A 14,283-nucleotide genomic window follows, 5' to 3' on the forward strand; every position below is an offset into this window, starting at 1 on the left:
ATTGCTTATAAATTGAGTTAACAGGCTGTATTTTGGAAGCAGGCTGCCATGAGTTCACATCCTGGCTTCACCATATATTACCACTGTGACCTTGGAGAAGGTGTTCAACATACCCAAACTTTTGGATTCCTCACCTGTAAAATGGAGGTATTGTTTTCTGCCTTCAGAATTTGCTGGGTGGACAGAGGGAGATTATGTGTAAATCACACCGCACAACACTTATCATGTAAGACATACTCAGTTCTGCCTACAAAAGCCACCATACTGTGGTCCCGGCTGCCCAGGAGGCTAAGACAGGAAGATTGCTTGAGCTCGGAGGTCCAGGCTGCAATGAGCCATGATCACACCACTGCACTCCAACCTGGACATCAAGGCAAGACCCTGTCTCAAAAACCCCAAAAATGAAGGCCACCGGACATCTTACTCTCAATATTACCCCACATTATTAAATTGGAAAGGGAACTATTTGAAGTGTTTGTTAGCTCATGACTAAATAATTGTTTCCAATCTGGATTTTATGCATTATTCAAGGAAGAAGACTTATGGTGACTTTTTCTGTAGCAAGCTTTTTAGCTGTATCTGCCCTCTATCACAGCAGAAAAATGTATAAGCTTAAGAATCATAGTTCAGTGTTGGGGGGAGCTGGCAGTGTCTGACCCAACCCCAATCCCAACCCTGAAAACAGAATAAAAAATACAGCTTATGCTGCTTAATAAGAATAGTGAAACTTTGCAATAATTAAATAAATATTTGATAAGAAATCAGCTTGTGTTATTGTTTTAGTGAATTTTTAAAATTCCCAGTGACCTAAATCCCTTTATTCTACAACCACTATGGTAAATATATTCACAATCTCAGAACCCCGGTAACTCTTATAGTGCATAACTATTAATTACAGGAGGAACTTCATGAACCTACATGTAGTAAAACTATCTATAAATTAGCAAAAGTGCTAGTTGGACTACTGCTTATAATTACTACTGGCACTCGGTTGCTATCATTACTATGATTATCATGAGTAGTGTGTAGAAGTGTGAGAAGTATAAAACAGCTAACTTTTTGGAGTGTTTGTTTCATGAAAATATTGGGAAATGTGATATTTATAAAAAGATGTTTCTATTTGTGCATGGCTATTGGCATTTAAGTACCTTACTGCTTTCCTCCTGATATTCCTTCCTATTAAATGTTTGCCTTAATTGATGTCTGTGCTCTCTCTCTCTCTCTCTCTCTACCTCCCTGGCAGTCTTTTCTCTGTAAAAGGACCCATCTGTCTAAGGTAGAGATTCTCCTTTTTTATGTACTAATCAGTGCTAAGCTGCATGGAATAGACATGCTTATCATTTAAAAGTCTTTTTTAACTCTGCTTTTTCAATACAGTTTTCATTTGTTTGTTTCCTTCAAGTAAAACTCATTCTTTTCAGCTTAAGTTCAAGCTCCCAAAAGTATGTCTAATTCCTAATCATAGTCCTAGAGCAAAGAATGCATTTTAAACTTGCTAATCCATGGTCATTAAAAGTAATACTTGAAAAACTGATGCTCTTTTTAATATACGACTCTGTATACAGAGAGTGAGAGAGAGAGAGAAAAGCTCTTTAGAAAAGTGACTCATTTTCATTTGATTTTATTAGACTTGAATTTGAGAGGCAGCAGCGTGAAGAACTTGAAAAATTAGAAAGTAAAAGGTAAGTCATATGGGGTTCAAGTTTCAACACTCCTGTAGTCTGGATTCCTGTGTTAATATCCTGGACTGATTTCATGTATGTCTCCTTCAGTACTTCCCTCTTGCTCTGTGTCTGTTATTTACATGTCTAATGACCCCAGGTATTTTTTTTTTTTTTTTTAGAGTAGTTGGTTTTTCTTCAAGTTTAAATTTTTTTAAACAGTTAGTCTTCAAATATTTATGAGAAATGGGAAATAGAGTCAGTAGGCACATTTAACATACCAATTAAATTTAATATACCAAAATGTATTCATTTAAATTTAATCAAAAGTAGATCTTCTCTTAACAATATCCCCTGAGTTTTTAAAAAGCCTAAAGAATGACAATTTTCCCTTCCTTATACCTCCCTGCTTTTAATACATCTTTTCTCATATTGTTTGGCCGTTTATATTTCCCCATGTTTGCTTCTTATTCTTTGCTCACTTTTCTTCTGTGTAGGGGAGGGAAGAGTCGGGGGAGAAATGGCTGTTTTTTAATGGATTTGGAGAGTTCTTTTTATGTTCTGAAATACTTCTCTACCTGATAAAACTGTATTTTCTCCTTTTCTGTTTTTCCTATTGTATTTAACCAGCCAAGACATAGACAAAAGATGACAATTAGGGTAGAAGCTAAGGCTATAGGAAGTCTGCAAAGTAAATGTTTATTTTGTAGGACCTGGGGTTTAAATGTCACGAGTAAATTGGCTCAGTTTCCCAGCATCATCTAAGATAGACATTTGGTGGGTCAGGAGGAGGAGGCCATGTATTTGTACTCTTAACTCTGCACTCTTGCTCTGGAGGCCATCCTAACTCTAAACTTCGGTGCAGGACCCAGTGGAGATCATTCGTTCTCCAAGAGAAAACACAACATGTCACTCCCAACCCCCGCAAAATTATGCAGTTGTATATGATAATGGAGGCTCCAGTTATTTTCAGTGTTATGCACTAGTAAACTAACATTTTGGACCATTTGGTGATCACCATTTGTACCAAACTAGTCATTAAATGCTAAATAGTATGTAGTTTTTTAGCTGGAACAATGAACTGTCAATTACCATGACTTTGATATTTGACCCCAATGAGATGAGGACAGCATAAGCATTTTTATTTAATGTTGTCTTGTAACTGAACTTCCATTGAGTTTTAGTCATTGAGCTGAATCAACTTATTCACATTTAATTTAAATTGGGCATGGTTCTTTCTCTTTGAGCTCAGGGGCCTTTTAAAATTATATCATGCATAACACATTATGATTATAGGCTCTACAAAGAAATGATTTCAGAAGTCACTTCAGAATAGGCAGATGATATGTTGGATAGTTAAAAAATAAAAAATATTAAACAGGATGCTGCTGAAAATTTAAAGGAAAGCAGTTGCTCTTCTTTTTTTATGTTAATGGAGGCTTTGGCCTGGTTGTATGTGCATTTTCACAACATTTCAGTAAAGTTAGAGCAGTGTTTGAACAATGATTAGATAATGACCAGTGAGTGCTTTGCATTTCAGGAAACTCATAGAAGAAATGGAGGAAAAGCAGAAATCAGACAAGGCTGAACTGGAGCGGATGCAGCAGGAGGTGGAGACCCAGCGCAAGGAGACAGAAATCGTGCAGCTCCAGATTCGCAAGCAGGAGGAGAGCCTCAAACGCCGCAGCTTCCACATCGAGAACAAGCTAAAGGATTTACTCGCTGAGAAGGAAAAGTTTGAAGAGGAAAGGCTGAGGGAACAGCAGGAAATCGAGCTGCAGAAGAAGAGGCAAGAAGAAGAGAGCTTTCTCCGCTTCCAAGAAGAACTCCAACGACTCAAAGAACTCAACAACACTGAGAAGGCTGAGAAGTTTCAGATATTTCAAGAACTGGACCGGCTCCAAAGGGAAAAAGATGAACAGTGTGCCAAGCTGGAACTGGAAAAAAAGAGACTGGAGGAGCAGGAGAAGGAGCAGGTGATGCTCGTGGCCCATCTGGAAGAGCAGCTCCGAGAGAAGCAGGAGATGATCCAGCTCCTGTGGTGCGGGGAGGTGCAGTGGGTGGAAGAGGAGAAGAAGGATCTGGAAGGTATTAGGGAATCCCTCCTGCAGGTGAAGGAGGCACGTGCTGGAGGGGATGAAGATGGCGAGGAGTTAGAAAAGGCTCAACTGCGTTTCTCCGATTTCAAGAGAAGGCAGCTTGTCAAGCTGATGAACTTGGAGAGGGACCTGCTTCAGCAGAAAGACCTCCTGAAAAAAGAAATCCAAGAAGAACAGGAGATCCTAGACTGTTTAAAATGTGAACAGGACAGAGAATCTAGATTGTTGGAAAAACATGATGAGGGTGTCACAGATGTCATCCAAGTGGCTCAAGATCTCGAAAAAGTGAAGCCAGTGGAGTGCAGGCTGCAACATAAGGAACGCCAGCTACAGTACCTCCTGCAGAATCACTTGCCAACTCTGCTGGAAGAAAAGCAGAGAGCATTTGAAATTCTTGATGGAGGCCCTCTCAGCTTGGACAACACTCTTTATCAAGTAGAAAAGGAAATGGAAGAAAAAGAAGAACAGCTTGCACAGTACCAAGCCAATGCAAGCCAGCTGCAAAAGCTCCAAGCCACCTTTGAATTCACTGCCAACATTGCACGTCAGGAGGAAAAAGTGAGGAAAAAGGAAAAGGAGATTCTGGAGTCCAGAGAGAAGCAGCAGAGAGAAGCACTGGAGCGGGCTGTGGCCAGGCTGGAGAGGAGACATTCTGCCCTGCAGAGGCGCTCTACCCTGGGCATGGAGATTGAAGAGCAGAGGCAGAAACTCGCCACTCTGAACAGCGGCAGCGGAGAGCAGTCAGGGCTCCAGGCCAGCCTGGAGGCTGAGCAGGAAGCCCTGGAGAAGGACCAGGAAAGGTGAGATTGGGAAGGAAGGGTGTGGCATACAGTGGGTGCCAAATGAGTGCTCATTTTTCACTCCTCATGTTGTTTATCACTTTTTTTAAGTTATTCTTTTAGCCTTTGTATTCTGTAATTCATAGGCAAATGCTTATATTTGCCAGAACTGAGAAAAGTACTCCTAAACTTCTTGTATTTCCCCTTAGGGTCCTTGTTACAGAATTGCTGGTCTAAAGTTGAAAAACACACGAACAAAAGCGAAGCTATTGTTGGTTATACCACTGACCTCTGGAATGTGTGTGTTTTAATATTTTGGTAAACGCAAGACTGAGAAAGTTTCCGCTTTGATTTCTCCCTCCCTTCTTCCGTGTCTCGCCTGCCTGTCTCTCTCTCTTTTCCCTTTCTTCTTCCCCTTCATTTCCCTCCTTTGCATCTATTTCCTCCTCCTCTCTCTTCCCTCTCCTTCCCCTTTCTTCCCTCCTCGCCTGTCTCTCCCTTGCTCCCTATCTTTTTCCTTCTCTTCCTGTTTTCCTCCCTCCTCCCTCACCTCTTTCTATCTCTGCTTCCCTGCCCTTTTTTTACCAATAGTTTCACATCTTCTCCGTGACCAGCACTTGTTGCAGTGAAGTTTCATCCCTGGAGTTCATGGTTTGCATATAGGCTGCTGATTCCTACAACCTGTTGGGAGTGAAAAATCATTACTTCTCCCATCCCTATTGAGTCGTAGTATTTCAGAGCAGGCCTCGGGACTCTGCATTATGAAACAGTCAACTGAACCAACAAAACTCCAGATGATTCTGAACACAGTGGGATGTTACAACATGTGTGGTGATTTACTGATTATTTTTGTTGTTGTGAAAAATAAAACTAGGAAACTAGCACCCTTGTCATGTAAGGTAAGAATATGTATCTTCCTGGCCGGATGCGGTGGCTCACACCAGTAACCCCAGCACTTTAGGGGGTAGAGCGGGTGGATCACCTGAGGTCAGGAGACCAGCCTGGCCAACATGGTGAAACCCCGTCTCTACTAAAAATAAAAAAATAAAATAAAATTAAAAAATTAGCCAGCCGTGGTGGCAGGCACCTATAAACTTGGGAGGCTGAGGCAGGAGAACCGCTTGAACTCAGGAGGCGTAGATCGAAGCGAGCCAAGATTGTGCCATTGTACTCCAGCCTGGGCAACAAGAAGGAAACTCTGTCTCAAAAAAAGAAACAATTTTTAAAGAATGTTTATCTTCTTTCACCTATTTTCTGTTACCATACTTACCAGACCGTAAGTTCTAAAAATGAATATTATGTGAATTTGAGAACACCTTTTCTGGAGCCTTGAAGACATGATGACAAGACTCACAGAAAGGCCAACAACCACCTGGTATGCAAACATCACCCAGTTTGGAGACTTGCAAGAGAAATGCGTATCTTGGTTCAGCCCCTTCCTATCAAGATGATAGGGTCTTCCAACCTTGGGCAGGATCTTTCATCATTGGGCCTCGGTGCTCAGTGTCACCACCTGTACAAGGAGAGGATGGATGAGATCACAGGATCATGATCTGGATCCAGGCTGGAGTGCAGTAGTGTGATCATAGCTCACTGCAGCCTCAAACTCCTGGGCTCCAGCGGTCCTCCTGCCCCAGCCATCCAAGTAGCTGGGACCCCAGCTATATACTACCATGCCTGGCTATCTATTCATCTGTCTGTCTGTCTGTCTGTCTATCTATCTATCTATCTATCTATCTATCTATCTATCTATCTATTTATTTTTAGAGTGGAGTCTCCCTGTGTTACTCAGGCTAGTCTTAAACTCCTGGGCGCAAGCTGTTCTCCCACCTCAGCCTCCTAAAATGCTGGGATTATAGGCATGAGCCACCACTCCCTGCTCAGTTGAGATCTTGACTGAAGCCCAGATTGGGGAGCTGAAACCCTGCCCTCTCTGCAGTATTCCACCCACTCAACAGCACCTCCTGAGGGGGGCTGCAGCAGAAGTCCAGTCTACTGGCCCAGAGACCCCACCTTGGCATTTAGCAGATGCATGGGGCCGGTTGCTGATAACAAGGCAAGAGCTACTCAGAAGTCTTACCGTTGCCTTCGCCCATCACTTTGCCTGAAAAGGTCAGGACAACCTCCATTGAAACGATTAGCTTATGCTATGGATTATATTTACCATCCTTGCTCTCTGGTAGTTCCCTCAGGCAAAACAGGAACAAAGTAACAATCAAAAACAATAATGCTGTTATTTCATAGAAATAGGTTGGAGGTTTAAGAAAATGATTGCAGGTATGTTATGTAAATAAAATTGCTGGACAAAGATCCAGCCCTAGGAAATTTAAAGTATCAGAGGGCACACTCTCAATGTGTAGCCTGTAGTGTACAATAAGAATGCAGCATGAGCTTTTATCTTGATGTCCTTGGCTTTTGTCAGCCAGCCATTAATACTGTATAATAGCAGACGCAGTATTGCAGTTTCCACAGGAGCAATTACAGGATGTGAGTGTTCCCTCAGAAGCCAAGCAAAGTGGGCTGTTAGCGTCACGAGTTTTCATGAAACGGACTTAGCTAAGTCCTAATTCAGGCCAACAGATTCTGGGCTCTCCGCTCTGACTGCGATGCCCCTGCAGCTGTCTATGGGAATTTCTGTCGTGCTTCATTTTTCTCCCAGGGTTCTCACGGCTAAGCCGGGATTCACTGTGCAGCCTGACTTGGCCCCTTGTAAAATTCCGCAAGTGTGAAATATTAAATTCACGTGGACCGGACTGGACAAGAGTGTCCTGGACTTGGCTCTCCCGTTGCCTTCTCAGCACTTTATGAACCAGGTTTAATCCATTTTCCTGCCTTTTTTCCCACCAGCTGCTCATGCCAGCTGCCCTGTTGACATGGATCAGGAAACCCAAGTAAAAAACTCTCCTGTCACCACAGAAGGGATAACAGAGACGAGTTGTTAATACTCACACTTAATCTGATCTTCGTGTCAGAGTCCTTTAATAATGAGACAATGATGACAACAGTCACGATGCAAACCATGAAGAATAACTCTGTGTACCTCACATCCTGCTTTAAATACCACATGTGCATTGTCATTTACTCTTCCAATGAAGAGAGCCATCGTCTCCAGTTTACACATGAGGAAACTGAGGCCTGCAGTGGTCGTATAACCACCGGGGATTAGTGTCACACAGAAAGTGACAGAGTTGCAAGTCAGATCTCGATCTCATCGCCCATCTCTGAGCCACTTAGCCCTCTAGTCTCCTGACAAACTGTCACTCGGGAAGGCCAGTTTGTCCCTTGCCACCCATGTAAATCTCACTCAGCCTTCAGGATCCCACTCCAACCTCCCTTTGCTCTGTGGAGTCTTTTCCTTTAGCCACTGACCCTGTGCTGAAAGACAATTCTTAACAACCCCAGCAGGAGTTTTCTCAACTGTAAACATTGCTAATTGCCTACCTATATCCAGTTCATTTTTTTTTTTTGGCCATTGATGATACCCTATTAATATTGCTCCCCAATTCTTTGCCCACCACAAGGCCTCTGATCTTTTTTTTTTTTTTTTTTTTTGCTTATGTCTTCCCTTTTCCGTATGTTCTGCAAGTTGATGCTCTGGAAATACTTGCTAAGAAAGAGCCAAATTAAACTGGGCACAGCCTTGTGTGGGTCCCATGAGTGCTTACCCTCATGACCCTGTGATCTCGTGTCTGAAAGTTCAGGACTTGGCTTTCACCTTCAAAACAGAGTGGTCAGACTGCTGCTGGTGACACCAGAGGGCTGGCAGCATCATGGTGTGTTGGCATCTGAAGCCAGAATCTCTGATTTTTTAGAGCTGAAGGAATTCAGGGAGGTTAGTTGGCCCTCTCATTTGATCCATGAAGAAGTTGAGACCCATGTTTAAAGAACTTGCCCACACACATTGAGTGGACTGCAGTCTCATCCTTCCTCGGTATATCAATAGGGTATCATCAAATTCACTGCCAAGCCTGGCCATCTGGCCTGATGGCCCTGGATTCAAGTCTGCCTGGGTTGGCAGGAAAATGACCTTAGACACATGTGACTTCACATAGACGTATCTTTTATCACTGGAGGTAAATTTTATGGTTTCTTTTAGTGTGTCATAGAACTCAACCTACTTTCCTAGGCCAGTCTTCCCTGCTTTCCCTTCCCACGCCCTCTGCCTTAACCCATAGTGGATGCCTGGTTTTCATAGCCTTGCCCCATTGCTCGTATTGCTTTCTACACTTAGATAATCTCCTGCCATCGTCTTCAAATGCCAACATTTACACTGGCCTCTGGAGACTCAACTTAGAACTGCCTTGACTAAGATTCTCCTAGATTGGTGGTTTTTAAAACTCTTTAAAACATTGACCTTTTTAAAGTATTTACCAGAACCCTGATATGTAGTCCACAACCAATTATTGTTGAAGCAGGAGTTAGAGGGCCTCAGAATCCTACACATCTACCTCTAGGACTTGCCTAGAGCACAGTGGAAAGATCTTTGCTCTTGATGGTCAAACTCACTCTACCTTCTGGATGCATCTGTTGCTCACCCTGGACCCTTCTTCTGGTCCATTGGTACTTTATGTCTTGTCTAAATGGTCTGTAGTACCTTTTCTATTAGAATGTAAAGCTCTTTGCACATAGAGGACAGATCTTGATCCCCTATGTTGTCTAAAACAATGTCTCACACAGTAAGGAAGCTCAGGAAATACTATTAATGAATGAATTATCTGGCTTCCGTCTTCATAGGTTAGAATATGAAATCCAGCAGCTGAAGCAGAAGATTTACGAGGTTGATGGTGTTCAAAAAGGTCATCATGGGGCCCTGGAAGGGAAGATGGCTTCTTCCAACTTGCCATTCAGTGCTGAAAAATCACAGCTGGTTCCCCTGATGGATGCCAGGTACTAGACATGAAAGTGATTCCATACTTTTCATTTGATGTGATTGAAGGACTCATTGTTTCTCTGTTGACTACTTTGTACCTGGAGGGCTTTATTAAGGGCAACAAGTAATACATGTGCTTGAGATGTGCTCTGCCTTCATCTGCCATTGCCCTGCCAGCCATGAGGTAAGGGATCATTTCAAGAAGGTCAAGGACTTGAGAACTGGCTAGCCAGATCCAAAGAATCTTGTGGCAGGTGCAGTTGTCCCTTGGTATCTGCAGAAGACTGGTTAGAGGACTGCCCTTTGATACCAGAATCCACACATCCTCAAGTCCTGTCAGGCCCCTGGAACCTGCAGTTAGGAAAACTTGGCCTTCCATATATGCCCTCCACATGTTTTCAGTCTGTGTATACTTACGGATGTGGAACCACTAATAGAGAGGTCCAGCTTTATTTATTGGAAAAAAAATCCACATGTAAGTGGACCTATGCTATTCACACCTGTGTTATTCAAGGGTCAAGTGTGGTTTGTGTGAAAGGCTGGAATGAAAAGTTGCAGGGAAACCAGCTCATTCAGCCCAAAGTGAGGCAAGGCCAGGTTGACAAAAACAGAGACCTAGAATTAACTGTACCAAGAAGGAGGACCTTGTATTGGCAGTGACTTTATATGTCATTGATTACAAATAGATGAAGTTGGTTATAAAAACTACTAGAATATTCAGAATGATTGTCAGTATAATAAATATATATCTGATGTTACTCAAGTGATTTTCAACTTAGCTGGCACTATGTATGATCTGTGGCTTAGAGCCCTTTGAAAAATCAGCTTAAATTATTCTTTGCCTATAAGAAAACAATGATTATCTTTCTTTACTCCATTAACCATGGGAGAATTTGAAATTGGACCCTCTTGAACCCTAGATATTAGGAGATACATATTTAGATATCAAAATGTATTCAGAATGGCATGAGTCTCATATTCCACAGGGCTAGTTTCAAATTTAAGTGAATGTCAGGAAAGATAAGTTGTAAATGGCCTTCACTCATGTTCAGTAGCACACGATTTTATAATATTGAAAGATAAACACTGTGATTCATTTGGGCTCTTTTACCTAAAATATTAATATCTTTACCTAGTGTTTTAGCAAATCATTTCTCTGTGGTCAGTAGTACAGAAATGATTACAGGATTATGCGTGTATTTATGCAGATTTACTTATTTATTTAGTGAGAATGTGCTAACATATAAACATGGAAACCATTAAATTTAAAATAATCCATCCTTCCGGGTGTAGTGGCTCACGCCTGTAATCTCAGCCCTTTGGGAAGCTGAGGCGGGCAGATCACCTGAGGTCAGGAGTTCAAGACCAGCCTGGCTAACATAGTTAAATCCCTTCTCTACTAAAAATACAAAAATTAGCTGGGCATGGTAGCGGGTACCTGTAATGCCAGCTACTTGGGAGGCTGAGGCAGGAAACTTGCTTGAACCCGGGAGGCAGAGATTGCAGTGAGCTGAAATCACATCACTCCACTCCAGGCTGGGTGACAAGAGTGAGACTCCATTTCATTAATAATAATAATAATTCATCTAATCAGTGTCTATAGAATTGAAGGAGGGGAGTCTAGAGCAGAATGACTTCCATTTGGGTAGTGTATGCCCCTGGAAAGATTTTCAATGAAGGTAAAATTCTCTAGCTTCTCTGGTTCCTCCAGGTGGAATAACCTAAAACATTGAGGCAAAAATGCCAGAGATTAGACTGAAATCCACTGAGGTGGTTCAGGCTGATAGTTTTGCTTCATACAACTTCACCTACAGTTTATGAGACACCAGATAACAAGTCAACATTGCTTCCAAAGTCAGCTGTTTCTGGCTTCCTCTGTGTCCTGGCCGTGTCCGAGGCATTTTGGGAGGTAGAGACCTTTAAGATGTGGTCTTGCTGGCCGGGTGCAGAGAACCCATTCGGAGAGACAAGACAGACTGGAAATGATGCAAGTGTGCAAGACGTTGTTCAATCTGAAGGAGAAAGATTCATAGACAGTATGTCCACCTCTTGTTTATTTTTTTCTTTTTTATGTGTTTTTTATTTATTTTTATTTTTATTTTTTTTAAGGCTAGTCAAGTGAAGCAGTGAGAGTGGAGAAGGAACAAAGAAATCTAACTGGTTGTGATCAATTAGTTGTAAACACCACTGCACTCGCACCAGCCTTTTGTTTTTGTTAATCCTCATACATGGCCTGGAGATGTAAGAAATAACTGTCATCTGTATTATCCTTTTCCGTATGAGGAACACAAGGCTCTGTGAAGCAAGTAGTCTGTCTTGGAGTCAGATCTGAGACTGCAGAGCCTTCTGAAGCCAGTGACTGATTTTCTTCCATCCTGCAGTGGGCATTCCACTAAGCACCTGAATGAAATCACTTTTCTCCTTTTCATTCCCAATATTCTATAACTTGTCCAGTTCTACCTCATTTGGGCAAAACCCAGACAATGAACACATAGCACCAGATTTCTTGAACAAAATAAAAATGAAGTTCTCAAGTTGTTGTTATGGTTGGCATTTAGGATGAGATTGCTCCCCGTTGTGAAAGCAATAGTAAAGAAAGGATCTCAGTATGTCCTTATGTCCTCTGTGGTTAGAAGTGTCAGATCCACTCCATCTCCATTGCATTTCAGGATCAATGCTTACATTGAAGAAGAAGTGCAAAGACGTCTTCAGGATTTGCATCGTGGAATTAGTGAAGGCTGCAGTACATCTGCAGACATGAAGGTAAGCTGAAGGAGCCAAGTAACAAGTAACACATTCCTTCATCTTTCTTTTCTTTTCTTTTCTTTCTTTCTTTTTTTGGAGACTGAGTCTTGCTCTGTTGCCCAGGCTGGAGTGCAGTAGCGCCATCTTGGCTCATTGGAACCTCCGCCTCCCAGGTTCAAGGGATTCTCATGCCTCAGCCTCCCAAGTAGCTGGGACTACAGATGGACGCCACTATACCTGGCTAATTTTTGTATTTTTAGTAGAAACAGGATTTCACCATGTTGGCCAAGCTGGTCTCAAACTCCTGACCTCAAGTGATCTGCCTGCCTCGGCCTCCCAAAGCGCTGGGATTACAGGTGTGAGCCAGCCCACCCAGCCCGTTCATCTTTCTAGATGACCTTGAAGATAAGTTTTTGGTGATAGTACTAGGATCTTTTCTTACTGTTTTCCAGTGAGAAAATTCAGATGTGGAATGTTCTAGAAAAAAATATTAAATATTGCTTGGACAGGGTGTAACAGTTTATAAATAGTGTTAATTCGAGAGTAACTTTATTTTATAATTTTGTAATTCTGTGAAAAGTTTTAAGTGACTGTAAAGTCTAAAATAGTATTTAATTCTATATGCAACATTCTTTTTCCAATTTCCATGTTTATTTAATTTACTTTGTAAATTATCCAAAGTAGAAATAGAATTTTGACTTTAAGAAGATACATATTTGTGAGAAGTCTATTTTATTGAAATAAAAACAATGCATTTCTATCCTGCTAATTAAGAAATGCCCTAAGGAAATCTTGTTTTTAATATTATTCTTAGAATTTTAAGATTAGGTTCAGTTCTCTGATGGCAGATGTATCAGTAGAGTCCATGTTTATCTTGAGGATATAAATTATATAGAAGAGGTGTCATTGTTGAATGACAAGTATGTTTATTTAGAATTTCATTCCCATAAATACTTGTAATCAAATCAGTCCTCCGCCCCATGAACTTGCTATAATTTAATATAGAGGGCTTTTTATTTTCTTTTCAGGATAATGAGAAACTTCACAATGGCACCATTCAACGCAAGCTAAAATATGAGGTAGGTAATGATTTTTCAGATTGATAGGGTCGCCTTAAATTATGGCATGCTTATGTGATTAAATTTTCTTAATGTTTAGTTGCATAATTAGAATTTTAAAGTCCCAGCGAGATTAATGGCTAGTAGGGAAGGCAAGCTATTATATGGACTTAAAATTAAACGGAATCCTGCAGGTTGAAACTGCTTTGACTTTATTTGAATGGCATGTAACTGTGGTGGAGCTTTGCCTGGTTTTTCATTCATAACAGTATATTTTCCCTTGGTCTGCATTGAAAAGGCAGAATTATATAATCAGAATCAGATATGGGGTTTGGAAATGAAACTGAGTACTCCTCAGTGTTTTTAAAACCCTGTCCATTTTATAGACTGCGAGTTGGCAGTCATACAAAGGAAATACTCTTGATTGATTAACTTGTTTCTCTGGTGGATTGTCAAACCAAGGTTTATTTGGGCATGCAATTTGTAAGGTTTCACTTGTATTTGCCTCCACTGAGAGAGTCATGTCCTTCCCATATATTCCTAAATTTAAAAAAAAATCAAACCCAAAAGAATAGTAGGTAATGGAAATTTTCCGGATGGTGTCCATACGTTACTGAACAGACAACAGGAAGTGGATGTCCACAGAGGCTGAGCTGACTTTGGCTGTGGCCACACCCTCCTGCCAGTCATCCAGTAATGATGTGATCCTCATTCCCCTCCTCTGCAGAGCAAGACACTAGCTTTCATTGCTTTGTGTACACAGTGCCTGGCACATAGCAGGCACACAGCAGGCCTTCCATGGTGATGACTTGTAGATAACAGTTATGATAATTAGGGATTCTCATGGAACAAACCAAAGGGAGAGAGAAATGTGACCTGGGTTAGAATACTGGGGTATTTCTTTTGGCCTTGCCATCTGATTTTCATTAAGTTTGCCTTGATTTTTTTTTTTTTTTTTTTTTTTTTTGCATTTTGGACATGATTACAGACTTATTTCCATAACTAAATTAGACCTTCTAAACCTTGAATCAGAGGGCTTGGGATTTATTGCAGGGAAAACAAACTAAGATC

General features: G+C 41.4%; 1 protein-coding gene across 7 annotated transcripts in view; it reads left to right on the forward strand.

Annotated features, from left to right (window-relative positions):
• The window catches only part of KIF16B (kinesin family member 16B), a 314,783-nt gene that overhangs the window by 199,194 nt on the left and 101,306 nt on the right, over positions 1–14,283 (forward strand). For 4 of the 7 annotated variants that reach the window (XM_074406210.1, XM_074406214.1, XM_074406215.1 and 1 more), the window contains 6 exons: positions 1,244–1,276; positions 1,629–1,682; positions 3,202–4,560; positions 9,274–9,426; positions 12,079–12,172; positions 13,183–13,233. In XM_074406210.1, the coding sequence (XP_074262311.1) occupies positions 1,244–1,276; positions 1,629–1,682; positions 3,202–4,560; positions 9,274–9,426; positions 12,079–12,172; positions 13,183–13,233 (1,744 nt within the window). The remainder of the gene's footprint in view (positions 1–1,243; positions 1,277–1,628; positions 1,683–3,201; positions 4,561–9,273; positions 9,427–12,078; positions 12,173–13,182; positions 13,234–14,283) is intronic. The other 3 variants (XM_039479728.2, XM_074406213.1, XM_074406211.1) reach the window with 1 other exon arrangement.

Source organism: Saimiri boliviensis, chromosome 9 (genome assembly GCF_048565385.1).
Source record: "Saimiri boliviensis isolate mSaiBol1 chromosome 9, mSaiBol1.pri, whole genome shotgun sequence".
NCBI lineage: Eukaryota > Metazoa > Chordata > Mammalia > Primates > Cebidae > Saimiri > Saimiri boliviensis.